Source organism: Malus domestica, chromosome 04 (assembly GCF_042453785.1).
Source record: "Malus domestica chromosome 04, GDT2T_hap1".
Classification (NCBI taxonomy): Eukaryota; Viridiplantae; Streptophyta; class Magnoliopsida; order Rosales; family Rosaceae; genus Malus; species Malus domestica.
In genome coordinates, this window is record NC_091664.1 from 1,047,542 (window position 1) to 1,060,997 (window position 13,456).

General features: G+C 36.6%; 2 protein-coding genes and 1 long non-coding RNA gene across 3 annotated transcripts; 2 read left to right on the forward strand and 1 right to left on the reverse strand.

Annotated features, from left to right (window-relative positions):
* Positions 1-204: 204 nt before the first annotated feature.
* On the reverse strand, positions 205-1,485 carry LOC103443467 (small ubiquitin-related modifier 2-like). The gene is made up of 3 exons (XM_008382327.4): positions 1,095-1,485; positions 852-1,001; positions 205-449 (listed from the first exon to the last, which is right to left on the reverse strand). The coding sequence occupies exons 1-3, from the start codon at positions 1,149-1,151 to the stop codon at positions 375-377; spliced, it is 282 nt and encodes a 93-aa protein (XP_008380549.1). The 5' UTR covers positions 1,152-1,485; the 3' UTR covers positions 205-374.
* Positions 1,486-6,448: 4,963 nt separating this feature from the next.
* Positions 6,449-8,625, forward strand: LOC103443468 (small ubiquitin-related modifier 1-like). Its single transcript, XM_008382329.4, has 3 exons — positions 6,449-6,621; positions 7,870-8,019; positions 8,288-8,625. The coding sequence occupies exons 1-3, from the start codon at positions 6,538-6,540 to the stop codon at positions 8,363-8,365; spliced, it is 312 nt and encodes a 103-aa protein (XP_008380551.1). The 5' UTR covers positions 6,449-6,537; the 3' UTR covers positions 8,366-8,625.
* Positions 8,626-10,764: 2,139 nt separating this feature from the next.
* LOC103443469 (uncharacterized) lies at positions 10,765-13,108 on the forward strand. The gene is made up of 2 exons (XR_530501.4): positions 10,765-11,080; positions 12,418-13,108. It is a non-coding gene; the product is annotated as an uncharacterized lncRNA (long non-coding RNA).
* The last annotated feature ends 348 nt before the right edge of the window (positions 13,109-13,456 follow it).

The following is a 13,456-nucleotide window of genomic DNA, read 5'->3' on the forward strand; positions in this document are numbered from 1 at the left end:
TTTTTGGCTTTTTTTTCACTCAAAACTGTGAAAAAAAAAGCTGAAGCTGAATATTTACCAAACACAAAAAAAGCTCCCAGCATTTTTTTATACCAGTTTTTTTTCAGAATCACCTACCAAACCAAGCCTAACTTACATTGCCTCAAAATCTGAGGTCATGTTTTTAATCAATCACTTAAAACCAGATAAAACCACACAAAATGCTTTGTGATGAAATAAGTCGACTCTAAATTTAATCATGATGCGCCACAAAGTTAAAGTTTAGTCTACAAAGAGTCATTAAGTAATTACTTACTAGTCAGTCACATAATTGTAGCATAAAGTTTTTCGTACTTAAACCGCGACTCTCCTTCCCACAGAAGTAGACTCGACTTCTAACTTTCCAACATCGCTGCACCTCCACCGACGCGCAAAAAGACTTCAATCTCATCGTTATCTTCGATTCCATGCTGCACAAATTAAGTGAAGCAACGACTAAGAACGGAGACATGCATTCAAATCATAAAATATATAAGGTAATAGATTTTACAATTGGGAATTTTAACACTTACGGTACTGTTTACTTTAACAAAAAACACATTTTTACACTAAAAAATCGATCTTGGTACTATTCACTTTATTATTTATTTTGTTTAAAACTCAAAGTCCTCAAGTCATTTCTATTAGTTTCTTTTAAAATTCCATTGAAAGTTTGATCTAAAGAGATTCATGCTTACCAGCACCTTTTTAATCTCCACCTGCATAATTGTCATTCAAAATCGCATAGATACCAAACCAACTACAATTTCACAAAAAAATTAAAATTAACCTAAACAAACAACATACATAGGGCAACTTTTATGAAGCTTTACCTGCTCAAGAGTTTTCTTTTTGTTCACTCTCTGGCCATCAAAGATGAAATCTACTGCTTTGGGATCGATGTCACGCTTGGTACAAAATACATCGACGAGTTTTTGCAGCTTTGCATTACGCCGCATCCTGAAGAAAGTTCTTTGACCATCCTACACAAGTATTTGGTGATATATATAACCCAATACATGAAGTGATCAAAGCAAAGATTGAAACACATTTGCTTCTGTAAATGTTGACCTTACCTCGTTGTACTGGCACTTGATATTGATCCTGTTTTCTTGATCAGAAGCTTTGGACATCGTAATCAAACTTGGATTTTTTTTTTTTTTTTTTTCAGCTCTTGTTCTTGCGTTCCTCTTTGTGTTTTTGTTGTTTGAGAGCTCTCTGTGTCTTTGATCGATCACACGCAAATGGAAACTGAAACTGGTAAAGAGAGTGGTACTAGCAATAGTACTGTAGTAGTGCAGAGGCTGAGTTTTGATTGGTTGAAAGGTACAAGTACCTTTAAAGGGATTCACCCACTTTGTGGAAAATGAAATCAATTATCACTGATGCGGTATACTGGTAAGCTTTCTTCGCCCGTGATTTTCCTTTTTTTAGACAGGAATCAAAGGATCGTCGCTTCTTCACGGCATTCCATCGTTTCAGGGACGGAAAGATTTATAGAAGCATTTTAATTTTTTTTTAACCATCGTGTGATTCATAGTATCAAAAATCAAACTTATGATGTACCGTGTAGAATTCAGGTCCGAAGTTTGTCCCCAACCATAGAAGTTACCAGTGATTTTTCTTAGACTCTCTCCAACCCTGAGCTAAAACCCAAATTTCTCTTTTTTTCTCCCCTAAAACCCAACCCAACCCAAGTGCTAAACAAAACCTAAAACTTAAAACTCAAAAGAGGGCCAAATACCCGCCCATTTTTAGGCCAAAAATCATTGTGGGCGCTACTGGGGGCGAGTGAACCACGGGTTGTGAAGCCCAGACGCCTAACCCACTTGCCCAACACGCAGCACGCGCCAGATGGAATCCTAGGGGGACCCCACCCACGTGGGCGTGTCCCCCACCTGTCAGTCCCAGTTAATAGCCTAATGGCTACTAGGGGGATCCCACCCACGTGGGTGTGTCCCTCGCCTGTTAGTCCCAGTCGGTAGCTTAACGGCTACTTTTTTCGATTCAACAGCCAAATTTAAATGGGCCGTTGGTTAATCCAAGGGTCCACATTCAATTTTTTTTTTTTTAGATTATATCTCTTGACCTGTGTCTCCAAGTAAGGGGCTTGATTATGATTTGCAAGGTAGTTTACATTTGAATTTAATAATGTTGGGCATAAGTGCTCCCCTAGTTGAGTTGTCAAGCTTGAGGGTTTTTGATTATTTGTGAATGCTAGGAGTTCGCATGTACAAGTTGTACCACTCGTCTTCTGGTAGGTGGAATGAATGGTGAGTTACTTTCATCACTTGGTTAGTGGTACGAATGTGAGTTCCTTCATCACCTTTCATCACATTTCATCACCTGGTTAGTGGCACGAGGATGAGTTCCTTCTTCCCCTGGTTGGTGGCATGAATGGCAAGTTACCAAATAATATTAGAGTACGGGTTGTATATATTTATTGAATCTAACGGCTTAGATCAAATATAATCACATCTAACAGTAAAAAAAAATCTAACGGTCTAAATTTAAATCCAACGGCTACAATAATTTAAAAAAATTATTTAACTCAAAATTCACCCAAAAACTCTATAAATACCTATGTATTTGTTCAAATATCCACACAAAACTCACTTTTCTCCTACAATTCTTCCAATTTTTCTTTCTACCATTTCTTCTCATTTCCAAATATTTCAAGATGGCAAACGAACATGTTAGAGGTCGTAATTGGACCTTTGAGGAAGATATTGTTTTATGTTTGGCATGAGTTTCCATTAGCGAAGATGGTGCCGTCGACACGAATCAAAATAAAAAGGTTTTGTGGGGTAAAATCGTTGATAAGTTCCATGAAAACTCCAACGCCGGCTGAAGGGAAGGTGGTGGTGTTTATGATCGGTGGAAGATTATCAACAAAACGTGCACTTTGTGGAAGAGAAGCTTGGAGAGAGCCACGATTGACATGCCTAGTGGAAGGAGCTTCTCATAAATTGTGAGTTTCTTTGTTGATATTTTATTTGTCATGTACGTAATAGTATTTTTCAACTAATTGTTTTTATGCATTTGATGCATAGGGTGACAAAGTAATGGCAATTTACAAGACAAGAACTACACCAAAAAATCAAGATTTTAAGTTGCATCATGCTTGGAATTTCCTCAAGGATTGTCCGAGGTGGGGAACCGATGTGGACCAACAATGGGGAATATTATTTCATATTGAAGCCCTGCCCCCAAATGATTTCAATGAAGGTGTGAATGAAGGTGTTAATGAAGGTGTTAATGAAGGTGTCGAACAAATGACCCCAACTTCTTCTTTTGCAAGGCCTCCGGGAAGAGATAAGCAAAAGGAAGCAAAAAGAATAAGGAAGTCCCAAGATCCCATTAGTGAACAAATTCCTACATGATTTGCAAGATTGATCGAAAGTCATAGCTCTTGGGATGATGAAGCGGCCCGAATGCGTGTGGCTATGACGCAACTAGGCAATAAGGAGCAAGAGAGGTTTGACATAAATTTGATGATGGAGGACCTCAATAAATTTGATCTAGTCATGACACTATTCTCTATCACGCTGCACAAATGAACGTCCCGTGATAGAACCACGATGGCTAGATTCGACATGGTGCTGATATTGAATAAGTGAGTTTGCAAATTCGGCTTCTTCTGTGTTCATTTATGCATCGGCAGTTGCACGGCTTGCTTGGTATTGTGTCATCTGCATTGCCAAGCTCGCCTTCTTCTATCACCCATTGATGAGATATTGATGATTTTTAGGAAACAAAAACACTTTGAAAGTTGGAAGATTTATGAATATAGAGGATTATTGAAGGTTTGAATATTGTGTGATGGTTTGATATTCAACCTATGTTTATATAGAAGATGATTGAAGGTTTCAATTTCATGTGTGTAGGTTTGTGTTTCATGCGTTTCATGTGTTTTGTATGTATGTTGGTATGTTTTTCGTGTGTGTCATGTGTTTCGCATGTGTTCTGTGTGTGCTTCATCGCTATCATGTGTTTTGTATGTCATTCACATGTGTTTTGTATGTGTTTCACATGTGTTCTGTGTGTCTTGTGTGTTTTATGTATTTTGTGTTTATACATCTCTATCATGATTTTCATATTCTTCCGTAATGTTTCGTGAGTTTTATGTATCGATTTAGTGATTTTTCAATATTTATCAAAATTTAAATATTTTTAGATTAAAATGTTTATAAAATTAATTTACGATAGTTTACATATTTTTTTATTTAAAAAAGTTAATTTAAGAAAAAAATTAGCCCAAATTCATTCTTTAATAATATAGGGCTAAAATTTTAGGCTATAAGGGTTGGAGTAGAAAATCTGTTTCTGGGCTAAAACATAAATTTTCTGGGTTTAAAATTTTAGCTTTTAGACCAAAGGTTGAAGATGGTTTTAGGACCACGATTCTTTCAGGCCATCTCCAACTGAAGGGTTCAGAGGATCAAATGGCCGAAAATAGCCTGAAAACCGTCTCCAACCGAGAGCTAGGCCAAAGGGCTATGGAATCTGAGAGGGCCCCATGGAATCGGAGAGGGCGGGAGGGATGCCTGCAAGCAGGCAGGCAGCCAGCCCGGGGTGGCTAGAAAACCGCTTAATCTTGTCGGTTATAATTGACAATAATACATTTATATTAAATACAATAAATGTATTCATGTCAGTTAATTCTTAAAAAAAAAATTGAATCCAACGGCTAGCTGGCGCCAGTTACCGTTGGATTCAAAATTTTATTTTTTTATAGGTTTTTGGGCCTTTTTTAATTTTATTTTATTTTTAAATTCTCAAAAATTCTATATTTTTTTCTTATAAATACCTAAACCATTCATTCACCATTCGTTACAAAATTTTTACTATTCCTACACCATTTCAATTCTCATACTTTCATTCCTCTTTCAAAAATCTATCCTTCAATTTTTTTCAATAATTTTTAAATGGCCTCGTCTGCAATGAAATGTAGGGCTTGGACCCGAAAAGAAGATGAAGCTCTTTGCAAGGCTTATAGATGGGTGTCAGAAGATAATTTGAGGGGAAATTGTCAAACAAATGACGGTGTTTGGACTCGTGTGTCCAAAAAATATTTAGAGTTCTATGAAGGCACCACTCTAGTGAATATTCAAAACCACGAGAGTCGTTCTTCAAGATGGAAGAAACATCTTCAGCCAAGTTTGAACAAATGGAATCAAGCATTGTTAGCGGCCGCAAGTAGACATGAAAGCGATACTAATTACTACGACGAAATAAGTGTTTTCACAATTTATTTTAAATATTTAATTATATTACATTTAATTTCATAAATTAAATTCCTTTAATTTTTTTATAGGTACGCCGAGCGGAGGAATTGTATATGGAGAACATCTCAAAACCCTTTCAGTTTCACAGTTATTGGGAAATTTGTAAAGGGTGGGTGTTATTTGAAGATCCACCACAAAGAGCTCCTACGAAGGTGTTCGGAACTACATCCTCAGCTGCAGATATGAATGAAGATGAATCTCCAACCATTCAACAAACAAGGGTAGAAAATCTGTCTTCGGGTGAAGGTTCCATACCTAGGGCTATGGGACGAAACAAGGCGTTAAGGTTGAAGGAAAAGGGCATGAAGTGGCAGCCTCATTGCGATTATTGGCAGAGCAAAATGACCTTGAGGCGAAAGAAAGGAAGTGTAGGTATGAAGAACGGGCCAAACAAATACAAGAAGAGATGGATGATAAGAATATGAAAATGAACACTTCGAATTACACTCCAATGAGTAAGGCCTATTTTGATAGAAGAAGAAAAAAAAAAAAATTATGAGCCGACGACAGTTGTTTACCTCTGACTATACTCCTACAATGGTGGATGATGTTGATTATAGATATTAAAGTTAAGTTATTGTAGTTTTTAAATTTAATTTGTCGTTTTTAAATTGTAGTTGTAGTTTTTAAATATAAGTTGTAGTTTTTAAATTTAAGTTGTTGTTTTTAAATTTAAGTTGTTGTAGTTTTTAAATATAAATAATAAATTATGTTTGGCCCTATGTCTTTCGGTTGGAGACGGTTTTTTGTGACAGGGCTAAAACGAGCCATCTGACCCTTTGACCCTCGGTTGGAGACGAATGTAAATATGGCCCTGTATTGTTCATTAAAATATTAATATTTTGAAGAACCAAAGGGCTAAAACGAGTCATCTGACTAATCTCCGGTTGGAGATGACCTCACCACCAGGTTTTTCTGTGGCCTTGTCCATACCAGATTTTAACCTCACCAAAAAGTTAAACTAGAGTCTAGAACTGCTACATAGTCCACATTGAGAGTTGAGGCATGATGTCATTGACGTGTTTGTAGTAGACTAGCAAGTACTAGAGCAAAAGAAGCGGGATTTTTTTTTTTTTTTTTTTTTTGAAAAACCAAAAGTCTCGAGGGTTTTCTGGCGACTTAATAAAGTTAGTGTCCTTTCTTTTCCTTATCTGCGTCGTCCATCAAGTCCAAACGACAGAACTGAAGAAAGAAAGAGCGGGAGAAAAAGAAACCCTAGCTAGCTCTGAAGATGTCTGACCCCTCTGGGATTATTACTCCTGATGAAGCCAAAGAGCAAAAACCCACCATTAATCTGAAGGTTAAGATTAACAAGGTTTGATCTCTCTCCCTTTCTCTCAGGTGCATTAACTTACTGAAAACGTTAGCTTTTTTGTAAATTAGTTCGTATGATAGGAATCGTTTGCAATCATTTGTAAACGAAAAAGTTCAATAGTTAACGGAAGTTTGGATTGGATATATATGGATTCAAACACCCTTCAACTCTGTAACTCCAAGCCCTAGCGGGATCTGAGTACGGAAGCATGGTTCTTATTTGTGTACTCTACTTTTGCCTTACCTAATTTATTTGTCAAGGAAATTGCTTTTTTTAGCTTGGATGATTGAGTTTTGATTAGGGATATTTTGGAAGCGATCCATAATCCTTAACATTCTAAAAGAAATTAATACATGGGTACAAAATAAAACTAAAAAGAAAATACTACAAATTTTAAAAAAGTGTTGCAAATTAAAAGTGGGTACAAACTAAAAATATAAATATATGATACAAAGTGTAGGCATAAAACATAAGTATACCATATGTAATTTTTCTATCGTTGATTAAATATACAATGTCACGTGACGGTGTACACATGAGTACAAACACAAATAAAACTTTAAAAAATATGGGCACAAAAAAAACTAATATATGGGTACAAATTAAAAATAAAAAGAAAATTGGTACAATTAAAAAATATTTGCAAATTAAAAATAGGTACAAACTAAATATAAAAATATATGATAAAAAATTTAGCCATAAATATTAATATACTAATGGTAACATTTTTAACACTAAAGGAATATATTTAAAAATAAAAATATTTTATTATTCAAATAATTAATAATGTTATTAATACCAAGGATCTTGATAAAAAATTAAAAATGAATAGGATTTTAATTAATGGAGTAACAAAAATAAGGATGTAAACCTAATTTCTTCTTTTGATTATCTTTGAAATGAATTTCTATTAGCACTTCAAAAAAGTTGTTTCGCATTCCTTTCATTTTTTATATAGAGAAATGTTAACGAGACTCTCTCAAAGTGAGATTCTACATGGACTTTCAGTCACTTTATGTTTTTAGCACAATATTTTATATTGTTGGCACGGAAATTGTGCCAAAAACATAAGGTTACGAAGAGTTTATAAAGAGTTTCATTTTGAAAGTCTGCTTAGCATTCTCTTCTTTATATTTACACTAGGGAGGAGTGCATATAAATATTGTGGATTGTAATCAGTTCAACTATTATTGTACGCCTACGTTTTTGACTATTCTTGCTTTGTGATACAATGAGATTCCCTTGCAGGATGGAAGTGAAGTGTTTTTCAGGATTAAACCAACTACAAAGCTAAACAAAGTCATTGATGCATTGTGCACAAAACGTTCCCTGGATCGCAATTCCTTAGTGTTCATCTTCGATGGCGATCACATTAATGGCAAGAAGACTGCTGCGGAGGTAAAAGTTCACTTAAGCTAGTCTTTAAAAAATAAAAAATCAATGGGGGAGAACCAAAGAAAGGATTAGAACTTGGGCCTGTGAGTTTAAAAGTGTGGAGATTAAAAAGAGTATAATTATGATAGCACTAAAGCGAATTAAGCAGGAATTAATATCTTTAAATCATGCTTCCCCTGGAATTTAAAGTGAGTTGATATTTATCTATATAATATACATGTGTGTGTGTGTGTGTCCCTTCTGAGTGATGGAGTTACTTGACTTTGTGCAGCATCATATGGAAGATGGTGATGAAATCGATGTCTTTCTTCTCACTGATGGAGGTTCACTGACATTCAAAAGTTATTGAAGCCACTGTATACTAGAGGAAGGAGGTCATGGTTGAAATACGTAATGCTTTACGCTGTGACCAATAGCCATTGAAAACTTTGTGTTGAAATATGCTATGCAAATCTACGTAGGTAAACTAAAGATTCGATGCAGATTATATTTGAACTTTATATTAAGCTTGTCATGCTGATCTAAATTAGAGTTGTATTTCATCAGAAAACATCTGTGGTTGTTAGCAGTCAACTTATTCGGCCCGTATGTGAAGATGTGTTTGGTTTATGTTGTTTGTGCGATTGTGTTGGTGATGTTGATCTTTCCTTAGAGGAGCAATACCTAGAGGCCAGAGTTTTAGGGCCATTTAATTGAAAATAGATTTACTTAATCACTTTGTGGCTTACATAAATTTTCAAGATTCACATCTCGTTTGAGCTCTGCTCGTAAAATAAACAAGTCAAGCTAAGTCAAAGCTCAATAGATTAGCACTAAGATATCCAACTTGGCACGATTTTTTTATACCCTTATTGCACCTTTTAGCTTGATATATTGATGTTGCTCGTTCTTTGACAGCTTAAAACTTTTGGGGTCTAGCGGTTATCTAATTAACATGTCCCGTGATTCTCAAGCAGACTTAAAACACCCTCTTGTAGTGAATAATGCGGATCTGTTCCTGTATTTCCTTGGGACAACTCCTCCAAACTTTTCCAACCTACACATATGAAAATTTCCATAGGAGGTTATCTAACTAATCTGTTCCTGAAATTAATACGCGTGGATCCCTTGAGAGGGTAATAGATATTCAGATTTGACGCGTGCACACGAAATTCCACTCTCAGTCAATTTGAGCCTGATCCTCCATGATAGGTAATAGATATATAGATTTCACCCGTACGCTCGAAATTCCACTCACAGTCGATTTCAGTCTGACCCTCCATGATCGACAGAAGTTGATTCGCAGTCTCCAGTTCTTTGATCCATTGCATCTACACAGCAAAGAAAACACGAGGAGTATGTCGAAGATGTAGGTAGTTTTCCTTCTTCACTTAAATTTATTTGTCGTTTAATACGATTACATTTAATTTTTCACTTCATCATTCTTCGATCCTTCATTCCCATGTTCTTAAACATCCTTGACGTAAACAAAAGGATACAATTTGAAGTACTGGGAGAACACAAGCGGACAGGTAAGTTGTGGAGATACCAAAATAAGAAGGCTTGAGCACTGCAACTCTTTCTTCAAAAACCAAAGGAGAGTGATGTAGGATCATTGTCGAAATTTCAAGCATGCAATGTTGCGCCCCCATCTTTCCTTTTTTCCTTTGTTGAGGAACCAAAAAAGAAGGAGATGCAACACAAGAAGAAAACTTCCGATGAGCCGCCATGCCCACCACCACCAGAAGTGTTCTCTTTGGTACCGTTTGGTACGCAGACAAGACGGAACGGAACGAAGGTTCCATGCTACGTTTGGTGTACGCTCAGGCCGGAATGGAACAAAAGATTAAATGACAATCGTACCCTTCCACTCCGACGAGTTCGACCTTACCTGAGCCATCGCCGACGAGTTCAACGTCAACCCTCACATATTCCGCCTAATCCTTGCCGTCCCATCCCTCGAGCGATGGCATCGGCCACGTCTTTTCACTGGCTTTACCCGGTACCCTTATGTTCTTCCTGTTTGTTTCCCCATAAAATTTCCTCTCTTTGGCCTTCTCAGAACCCTTTATCCCGATCTGGGTTTTTTTTTTGTTTGTCTTCTTTGAATATAGAAATCAAACGCAAAGAAAATTATTTTTTGTTGGGTTTTTGTCACTCAGTTTCCTGAAAAATTTGAAGTGCAATCAAAGAAACTTGGTTTCCCGAAAAAACAAGAGAACTTAGTTTTTGAGTTAATTTGTTGAGGTAAATTTCGATTTTTAGTGAATATTTTATGCTAATTGTGTATAAATGAAGAGTTCTCTAAAATTTTGATTGATTTTCGAAATGAAATTGATGAAAAAGAGGGGGTATTGTTGTCTAAAAAGTTATAATTTTGTTTTTCATGGGTTGAAACAAGTCATTCCAGGGAGGAGAGTGACACAAAAAATTGACCAAAATTCATTCCACAGAACAGTGCGTTCCAAGCACATTAGCACACCAAACGTGAGACGTATGCGTCTCATCCCATTACGTTCCATCTCATCCTACATATCAAACGGTACTTTTAAGAACTGTTCTAAAGATTCTCATATTAAGAATGAAGATGCAATAGTCAGTACTTTCCTATTTCCATCATCTTAATTCCTATTCTTCGTTAGCCTCGTATCTTGTTTTCCTATAAATACTTTCTTTTCGAGTTCTTAGTTTTGTTATTCGTTTGATGTGAGAATCTATTCTCTAACACGCCTCACAAATTCGCAATGATATCCCTATCTTGTTTTCCTATAAAAAGAGTCTCCTCTCATCCATAGCATTTGCCCAATGCTATAAATTTGGGCCAAAAACACAAAGAAAGTGAAAAATCCAAAGCCCACAACTCCCAAAGTAAGGAGTTAACGGCTATAAAAGTACCCACTTAGTTCCCACGCTCCCACTTCCCCACTGCCCACTGCCCTGCCCTGCCCCCCGTTCGTCTCTTCTCCCTCTCTCCAAGTCTCTTAAATAGTTGATCAGAACTGAACTGGCAAAACCCTTCTCTCTCGGCTGTCTCTCTCTCTCTACAGAGCTCTTTCTCTCTCTCAAACTTTCTCTCTCTTAGCAGGTGATCTTTCTCCACCTCTCAATTTTATATAATTTATTTATTTATACGGAATGAGATTATTTGATTTTCTTGATATTTGCGGCCTGCTGATGTTTTTCACAAATTTGCCTGTTTTAGGGTATTTGATTTTATTTTTTTAAATATTTTTAATGGGGTTTTGGGTGCTGCTGCTAAATTTTTAATTTGAAAAATACTAGGGGCTGTTGGGATGCGGGTCTTTTCAGTTTCAAGGGTTTAGGATGAGTGGGAGGGTGAGTGGGGCCTTCAATCACCGCAGTGGGGTCTTGGGCTTCAAAATCTCATCGGACGGTGGTGGAGGTTTCTTCAATTTTAAGCCTTTTTACAATATAGGGACATCATGCCCCACGTATTTGTGTAAATAGAGGGACAAAGCTTTCTGACTTAGATTGTGTCGCAATATACATCTCGAAGCGGAGAGATACTCTCTTACAACCAAAGACATAATTTTAGCGGCATTACTTATTCAATAAATTTTTGTCATGTGTTTAAAAAATGAACCACCCGTCCCATAAATATTTCTCCTACGATATCTTTAGTTACAAGAAAGCTTATCTCTAAGCAAGCAAGGTTTGCCTAGCCACTTAAGCCAATTTCCTCCTCTCTATCCAAGTAGGCAATATTGCGTACTTCAAAACCATGGGTGTATTGGGCCCCAAATAATATAGTAATGTCTATTTGATTTGTCTAGTTCCTTGAAGTGACCAACTTTTTTCATGAGTTGAAATGGTAGGCAACATGTCACATAGTTGCTATAGTAAAATTTTGGCCGCCTCTTATGCATACTCACTTGGAGATGCTCTAAGATGCTGATGTTAATCCCTTGAGGTTAGCTCAAGTGGTGAGGGCGGGCGGTAAAACAACGGAATGAAATGTTAATATTCTTAGACTGTGATTCTGAATTATCGATCATGCTGATTTTTACTAGAATATGCCGTTCATATTTACAATTTGATATCATAAGTTAGGTGAAAATAACCCCATTTTGAAATGTGAGCTGTTATTGACACTCCAAAAAAGTCATCTTGCACTTCTCCCTTCTTACTTTTACAAGGATGAATTTGCACTGAAGGAGTGCAAGATGACCATTTTGGAATGTCAACCTTAAAAAAAGGAAAACAAATGTGTTACTTAACTATCATAGGGATTCAACATGAAAAATGGAGTGCTGGCTGTCGACTGCCTGGACACCCTCCCCCTTCTCTTTTATCCAAACTTGGGACCAGCAACGTTAGATAAACTTACACAGCTGGAGTTAACTATATGTTTTTGTTATTTTTTTTCCTTACCCTAAAAGTCATTACTACTTCGCATCGCAGTTGGCAATTGGCATTAGTCTATTGATGAAACAAGGCATTAGTGAGGAAGCAAGACAATGAGTTTCTCTCGTTGATTGCTTGACTAGAAAGAAAAGCTTTATCACAACCGATTGAGTTCTTTTCTCGGAAATTTTTCCAGGAAACGCGAAAGAAAATCGAGATGGAAAACAATCCAAGAGAAAAAGCCTTGGTGTACGTACTCAAACAGTTACAAGGAGTGCAGCATTTCAAGGATGCTCAAGAGAAGTTACAGAAGAGCATATACAACAGAGGGTTTTTCCTCTGCAGAAAAGTTCGGGAAAAACTTGGTAGTTCGGACAAGTTCATTGCGTTCCTAAAGCAACTGCACTTGTATAGCAGCGGAGTTATAGATCTGACCGAGTTTCTGAATCTGGTCGACGATGTACTTCGAGCGGATCAAGATCTTATGAACGAGTTTGATGCTTTCCTGGAGCACTGTGAGAAGGAGCAGATGAATTGGTCGCTTAGGAGTGAAAGCTGACTTTTGAACAGTTTTGTCAATAGCTAGTTTCGTTCACCTTGCAGAAACTTGTTAGCTTAATCTAGTTTTCCATTCGTCTTTGTATTAATGTATATGGCAGGAACTAATTTAGATTCGTTTTTAATGTGTTGACGTAGAATGTTAAATTTGAGTTCGTCGCTTAAATGATTAAAAGCGTTTATCCTTGTATCTGATGCCAAGTGTTTGAACGTCCCCTCCCCTTAACGCCCATCAAAGGGCAAAAAAGAATAATTGAGTTAAATCTCAACCATTTACTCGTGAGAAAAAATGTGTGGGTAAAAATGTGTGGGTGAGGAGTTTAGGTATTGGACTCGTTCAAAACCTTTGTTTTTGAACTTGTGCGGACTCATGTACGATTAAGCTGGTTATACAAGATTAGGAAACAAATTCAAAAGCATAGTTATAATGGTAAAACATCACGAGATGAAAACATTGAAAACGCATCTGGAAAGACCAGACGTTACATATTGATTGCCTTTTGCATCTCTATGTTTGTTTACATTGTAGTTATGAACG

Bases quoted from the DNA above. Each gene is read 5' to 3' on its own strand.
- LOC103443467 (XM_008382327.4), bottom strand. From the start codon at position 1,151: ATGTCCAAAGCTTCTGATCAAGAAAACAGGATCAATATCAAGTGCCAG. The intron at 1,002-1,094 runs GTAAGGTCAACA...ATACTTGTGTAG, and splicing joins TCAAGTGCCAGTACAACGAG to GATGGTCAAAGAACTTTCTT. The intron at 450-851 runs GTAAAGCTTCAT...TAATTTGTGCAG, and splicing joins AAAAGAAAACTCTTGAGCAG to CATGGAATCGAAGATAACGA.
- LOC103443468 (XM_008382329.4), top strand. From the start codon at position 6,538: ATGTCTGACCCCTCTGGGATTATTACTCCTGATGAAGCCAAAGAGCAA. The intron at 6,622-7,869 runs GTTTGATCTCTC...ATTCCCTTGCAG, and splicing joins TGAAGGTTAAGATTAACAAG to GATGGAAGTGAAGTGTTTTT. The intron at 8,020-8,287 runs GTAAAAGTTCAC...GACTTTGTGCAG, and splicing joins GCAAGAAGACTGCTGCGGAG to CATCATATGGAAGATGGTGA.